The sequence below is a fragment of the Limulus polyphemus genome, unplaced genomic scaffold (genome assembly GCF_000517525.1).
Source record: "Limulus polyphemus unplaced genomic scaffold, Limulus_polyphemus-2.1.2 Scaffold2983, whole genome shotgun sequence".
Taxonomy (NCBI): Eukaryota; Metazoa; Arthropoda; class Merostomata; order Xiphosura; family Limulidae; genus Limulus; species Limulus polyphemus.
Genome location: NW_013668593.1, coordinates 79,136 through 86,687, shown reverse-complemented (window position 1 = coordinate 86,687; position 7,552 = coordinate 79,136). Strand labels below are relative to the sequence as shown.

Below are 7,552 nucleotides of genomic sequence, written 5' to 3'. Positions count from 1 at the left end.
CAACACCATATATCAGACTTTCCAGTTGCATGGTACAAGTCAACCAAACTAACTAGGTGGGAAATAAATAATTGCTAAACTAGCGTACATTTACATCCGTAAGAAGGGTTTATATATATATATGATTTTCTTACAAACCTGTCAGGTTTAACATGTCTGCGCAGATGAGCTCACAAACTAAACGTTAATGGTTAGCAGTCGATTCCAGTCACGTACTTCACGTTACAACCTCATCACGTTAAGTATTCAAAATCTGTTTAATAAGCACTGTTGGTGATGACGTTTCTATTGCTGAGTTAATTAATTAAACCTTGTTTAAGTTCCCGTCACTTTTTTTTTTCTGTTTTGGGTTTTGTGTTTTTGAACAACTCTCATGTCTTGATAAACATTTTTTACAAGAAATGAAAATCTTAAAGAAATACGTGAGGAACTGAATAAAGAACAATTATTAAATAGTATCATTTCCATCGGACAGGTACGTAGAATAAATATGGGAATGTACAGTATCTAAAGCAGTTCGAATCCTATACTGTTACACTTCGGCTTCAACAGTTCCAACATCGTTACACACTGATTATAGCGATTCCCATTTATCAACTACAGCGAATCCAGCACCGCTACAGAGAATCCACCACACATTGACTTCAGCGAATCCATCACCGCCACAGAGTCTATAGAGAATCCACCTCTACTACACATTGACTTCAGCGAATCCATCACCGCCACAGAGTCTATAGAGAATCCACCTCTACTACACATTGACTTCAGCGAATCCATCACCGCCACAGAGATCCACCACTACCACACATCGTTTTCAGCGTATCCAATACCTCCAAACATTGACTTCAGCGAATCCATCACCGCCACATATTTGACTCCAAGCTTTTGTTAGTAAAGTGATTCTGCTCTCTCCTGAATTTTGTGAGACGATTTTTACATTTCTTCTCTCTCACCATCCTAGTAATGCTCGTGGCTGTCGGTACCACGATTGTCAGAATACTGGAAGAAACTTGAGCTGAACACGAAAGTGTTTCATCTATCCAAAATGTCTTAATTCCGTTTATTTTCCGTTACTCATCTGCTCAACTAACATTTGTTGACACGGAATCCTAGCCAATAAGCTCGATTTTTTTTTAAAAACGTAAATGTTGTCCAGCAACGTGAAAAGAAAGCAATGTCTGTAACAATTTCTAAAGATAAAATATCAACGAGTGTTTTTTTGAGGTCTCTACTTCTGAAATGAACGACCTCGTTTTGTGTTTCCCGTTATTTTAACCTCGAACCAGCAAGGCTTTGTTAAGTGTTCGGAACATACAGCGCGCTCACCCGGAGCCTTGAAGCAACTCTAAGTAAAGTTCTGACTGGAAAAACCGGAGATAAGCATCACGTTCCATCAGTCCTTGGACCTTTCTCTGAGCCTGATCGAAGGAATGGTGATCAGGCTTGGACAGACTGTTCATAATAGTTGTTCTTGTAGTAGAATCAAGGTTGACCTGAAGCAATAACATCTGGTTAGTTATAAACACAGTGTATATTTTATTGTTTCCTTAGAAATTATTTAATGTTAAATAAATCGCAATTAATACTTACACCATTTAACTGTTATGAGTCAACAGTAGTTTGTTGTTACAAAGTACACTATAATACTAAACTGTTTATTGCTAAACAGATCACAGTTAATACTTACACCATTTAACTGTTATGAGTCAACAGTAGTTTGTTGTTACAAAGTACACAATAACACTAAACTGATTTATTGCTAAACAGATCACAGTTAATACTTACACCATTTAACTGTTATGAGTCAACAGTAGTTTGTTGTTACAAAGTACACAATAATACTAAAGTCTACTCTAATTAGTGCTACTTGAATTTCCCTCGACTAATTTTACACAACGTGTATTATCTTAAAAGTCGATCTTTTTTCATGGTTCTTACCTCTTTCGGTGCTTGTACTGCAATAAAATCATTGTAAATTTTTCTTGCTTTGGATGGCAATTTGTTTGTTTTAGTTTTCTTGAAATCCTCGCAGGCAAGCCAGAATTCGATGTTTTCTTCACTGAATTCCCTGGACAAGAAGGCCCTGAAGAGCGCGGAGCCGTCTGAAACAGTAAGAAATGCTAGTCATTTGAAATTTCCTTCTACTTGTATTCATGGACGCCCGCAGGAAGGGGCATTTGCCCCCCTTACATTTCACAAAAAAAATTCGCGTATTATGTTGTAAACTTAACATCGTAGTTAAACTACATATTTTAAGTGATTTTTATTAAAACTATAAATTTGTGTTTGCGTTTAAGCACACATAACACATATTATGTTAGTTTGTTGCCTTACACTGTAAAAGCTGATCCCCTACATACATGTTTCCCCCTCCTCCCGAAAATATTTCTGTGGGCGCCCATGTTTCTACTGACACAACACAGATTAATCTAACCAAAACTGCCACAAAATACTCAAGTATCAAATAAAAACAGAAATGATAATTAAATCATACAATAATATTACGAAAAAGTATAAGGAAGAAGTCCCAGCATGACTATTATTAATGGAAAAGTATAAGGAAGAAGTACCAGCATCTTCTTCCTTATACTTTTCCATTAATAACAGTCATGCTGGTACTTCTTCCTTATACTTTTCCATTAATAACAGTCATGCTGGTACTTCTTCCTTATACTTTTCCATTAATAACAGTCATGCTGGTGCTTCTTCCTTATACTTTTCCATTAATAACAGTCCACCAGCATGATTGTTATTAATGGAAAAGTATAAGGAAGAAGTCCCAGCATGACTGTTATTAATGGAAAAGTATAAGGAAGAAGTACCAGCACGACTGTTATTAATGGAAAAGCGTCATCATGTTGGGAAAGACAAGTAATTCATTGGTATTCAAGATGGTGAAAAAATGCGTATGGTAAAAAAGACGATAAATCATATAAAAAATAAACCTTAGCATCTTCGACAGGTGTCTCTGTCTTCATCAGGGGCAGTCTTTGCCATTCGTGAAGACAGGTTCACCGGTCGAAACTGTTAGTGTTTCAAAGTTGTTTGTATATATATGTATGGTATCCCTTGTTGTAATTATCAAACCAAGTCTTAATAAGAGTATGTGATAGTTTTAGCAATAATGGATATACTGCTCAATAAGTTTGTAGTCGCTTAATAGGTTCCTTATGTACTTTTTTTCGCCTAACAATACAATGTTTTTCTAACAAGTTTTTCAAAATAGAAGAGGCCCTTATCTATTATTCTCAACTTAATTTAATTAATTTGCGATGCGAATTAAACAAAAGTAAGCCTATTTATTGGATACTATTTTGAAATAAATGATAATTGGTCTAAATAATCTGTTTGTAAGATGGAAAAAATAATGCTCAGACGCACACACACATATTAAAAGTTTAATTTTATCCATGTATTAAAGGCATATAGAACCGGTCATTAACTCCAATTTCCAATGGCCCAAGCGGATGTTTTCCTGATAACCATGGACAGGTGCCAGTTCATCGCAGGTTAACTCTGAGCTACTAGTTGGGTAGACTGAGTCTTACTTAAGGACTGTAAAGACACGAAGACTATGTGCAAGTGAGCTTCGTAAACGCAACCGTTCGATTACCAGTGCAAAAAAAAAAAAAAGCATTAACCACTAAGACACGCCGTTCCACACAAGTATGCAACTTGTAAAGCATGGATAGTTGGATGAAAGTTTTCAGATAACCTTCTTTTTTTTCACTACAAATTGAAGTATGAGGAACTTTTTCCAGTTTGTGGGTTTCAAGAAAATGACCTCGATACGCATCATTAAAAGAAAATAAATATAATTATTTATAACGAGAGTCTGCGTCTGTTATCATCTTTATCTTATCCTTTAAATTTATAATGAGATATCAAACAGACAGAGAAATCCACAACTTTGTCATAACAACCATAATGTTTCATGCTTACATTTACTAGCCATGAGTTCGTGAAAGGATTCTGTCCACTTCTCTGCTTCCTCAGGCGAGGGTCTTACCGTAGACTGAATGGAGCTCTCAGTGTGTCTTCGGCGGAGGAAACCAAGCTTGAGTTTCATGTCCTGTGCCCTGAAGAAAAAAACAATATATATATATATATATAAAAGCTAAGATAAAAACAGATAAAACTGAGAAAAAGCATTCGAGAATTAAAGGTAGCATCAAACAGTCAACTGAGAGAAAATTAATATCCGCTAACTAATGGGATTTTTCCAAACACCCGCTTTTAGGATTTATACTCTCCAATCTAGGCCTACCTGTAACATAAGGAAGTTGTAAACAATATTCTGAACATGGTCTACCGAAAGACGAAATCACACATGTGGACACTAACTGTTTATTTTCTTTTATAGATAACTGTGACGAATATAAACCTTTATTTATAGAAAAAATAATTTGGAAAATAAACTTAATTAGGGTTTCTAATTTTAATTATTAAAGCAATTCCATAGAATTTAAGTACAAGTAAAGCGTAGGAATTCACTATCTTTACTCTGTTCGTGATGATTGGGTGTAATTTATGACGTTTCATTAAACTAGAGCCTGCAATTATTGTCTAATTTAGATAGGTATTTAAATGAAATGACTACAGAAATAATTATTTTCTATTAAATATACTTTAGACACGATTCTCATTTTCTGTTACTAACTATACATTGCTTTCAAGAGGTAATTCTATACGCTTGCTCTCTTTTCCCTTTTATTACGCTTAGGAAATCTTTCCTTATTTTTTCTTGACTTATCTTTCATCATCATCATTACTCAGGGCTGGCGCCATTGTGGGAGGGCCTTGACCGCCTATTTTCAGATTAATTTATATAAACAAATTAATTTCAAATACAAATTAAATCTAAACTTATATTAAAGCTAAAAATAATAATGATGATTATAATTATAAGTAGCTGAGACGTAAAGACCCTCCAGGGCACAGCGGAATGTCTGCGGACTTATAGCGCTAGAAACCGGGTTTTGATACCTGTGCTGGGCAGAGCACTGATAGCCTTATGTGTAGCTTTGCGCTTAACAACAACAACAGACGTAAAGGTTTCTAGAGCATTACAAATAATTCCAATAATAATAATAATAATTCGGGAAACTACATTCGTGTGGATGTTTTATAATAACACGCTGTCGTGATTTACTATTAAATGTGCAGTAACGTGTAATAGTAGTGAACACTTCTTTTAAGTACCCTACACCCACGCCTAGCGCACATACTGACGTCATCACTACATGTGAAGGCAGTATAAGACCTACCTGTAGCATTATAATTATTTGATTTGTAGAAAACGAAGTATTTCTGATTGGTAAGTTATATAGGCCCTTAGTGACTCAGCGAGTAAGTCTGAAGGCTTATGACGCTAAAACCCGGGTTTCTATACCCATGGTGGGCACAGAACAGATAGCCCATTGTGTAGCTTTGTGCTTATCAACAAACAACAAAATATATAAGAAAAACTTTTCACAAAAGAAAGTAAACGTAGAGATGGCTAATATCAATCCTTCAAAAACAATGCAAACAAGATAGTAGAGACGGCATTTGTATCATCCCTACATAATAGTACAGGTACACAATGTAGTAGAATGTTAAGAGACAAAAATAGGATAAATTAAACTCAACTGTGATTAAATAGTTATATATGTATTGATATATATTAATTCTTGCCTTCTTCGTGACAAATCAGTATGTAGAACACACCATCTAACATTAAAAGTTCATGTTCTACATAATGACTTGTACTGAAAACCAACGGATAAACCACAATCCTTACATAATCAAAGCTGCCACCAAACACAATATCACATTCAATCAAGTACTTAGATTAAGGAAGATATTCTCTGACTGTAAGAACTATGACCGTCACATGAATTCTTTGGAACATACTATGACTGAAAGAGGTTATAAACAAAACACTATCACCCAACAACTTGACAAAGCTAACAATACACCACGTGAATCTGCCTTGAAACAATTACCTAAAACAAATTCATCTCGTGTTCCATTGGTGTATTACCTATCACCCAAAATGAAAAAAAAACACTTTTACCTCCTTCAACTTAATGATCGACTAAAATCCATTTTTACAGAAGTTCCTGTCGTTTCTTTCAGGAAAAATAGAACTTTGCATTTAGATCTTAGTTTATGCTAAAGTCAACGACTTAGTTCATGCTAAAGTCAACTTTAAGTCGACACCAGATGGAAGTCATCCTCACAATAGCAAGCGATGCCAAGCCTATAAGTTCATGCAGGAAACGGACAAGTTTTCCAATAAAGACAACTAAAAGCAGTTCAAATCACTAAACCTGTAACCTGCTCTAGAAAAAACGTTATTTACTTAATCCAAAGCTAACTCATATTGAACATCCGGTTTACGTGACGTTGACATCAGTGCTTATATATTTCATTACATTCATTAAACATGAACCTTTGTTCTCCTGAAGAAGAATAGTGAACTATTTGAAAACCATTATTGTTTATTTATTATTGGCTGATAATCCCTGTACTTAAGCTTTTTAAAGGAACACCAAATGTCTGTAGGAAAGCTAACTTCAAGGGGTAATGATAACATCGTTTACACTAGAATTATTATTTTTAAATTACCACTAGTTATTAATAATACTTATAAAAGTGGATACTCCTTTGAAACTATGTTACCTCAGTTAAATTGGTTGACACAATTGTTTATTTTTTGAGTTATCATGTAATAAAAAAGAAGCAGAAGAAAGAAGAACAAGAAATTCAAACTTTTTGTTGTGATATTTATAGATATTCCAGAACTTGTGACTCAGTCATTATATAGATATTGTTATAAAAGGAAACACCGTATAGTATTGTAAAGTTCTGATGACCTATTGAGGAGATATTTAAAGTACCATTTCCATTAATAATCCCAGCCATCCATACATAGGCAGTGCTACCGCCTGCCTGTTGGGATTGGTAAGTCAAGCAGAATGATAAAAACTAGGGTGTTCGGTAACTCGTAATTAAGGCATGTCACTAAATCCAACTTCACGTCAATAGTTGAAATTCATTGCTACTCAGAAAATATACGTTGGAAAGAATTTTTTTGATAACTACTGTATTTTCGTAACGAATGAATATGTGTTTTATATAGTCCAAGAGTTAGAGTTATTGTAGAACAGTATATTACTTGACGAGATTGATGTAACAAAATATTTAATTTTTACATTTTGTATCCTGATTAACATTCATGAGGTCGTTATTTTGAATACATAGACCAGAATGACAGGAATCTCAGATATTTTTTATCTACTTGGATCAGCGTGCTGTCTTATTTCAAATTATCGTATCTTATAGCGAGCACAATTAACCCATTCTTTTGCTCTTTTATATTGTTTTTCTCTATATATTTGATGCTTTTCTCATGTGCAAGGATTTACTTACGCACGCGAAAAGCAGCCTATAAGAGTAAATATATTATGTAGTTAGCATGATAAGTCAGGCATTCTGTATTTATTGGGACATTTTAATGGATAATTCTGCTGCTATCACGAACTTTTTACATTGGCATAAGTCACTC

The 7,552-nt window shown here is 34.5% G+C and overlaps 1 protein-coding gene across 1 annotated transcript in view; it reads right to left on the bottom strand.

Moving 5' to 3' along the window:
• Positions 1-291: 291 nt before the first annotated feature.
• LOC106468374 (regulator of G-protein signaling 12-like) overlaps positions 292-7,552 on the bottom strand; it is an 84,084-nt gene continuing 76,823 nt past the window's right edge. Inside the window, exons 4-6 of the mRNA XM_013928791.2 lie at positions 3,943-4,079; positions 1,939-2,102; positions 292-1,493 (exon numbers count right to left, since the gene is read on the bottom strand). Coding sequence (XP_013784245.1) covers positions 1,323-1,493; positions 1,939-2,102; positions 3,943-4,079 — 472 coding nt within the window. The 3' untranslated portion in view covers positions 292-1,322. The remainder of the gene's footprint in view (positions 1,494-1,938; positions 2,103-3,942; positions 4,080-7,552) is intronic.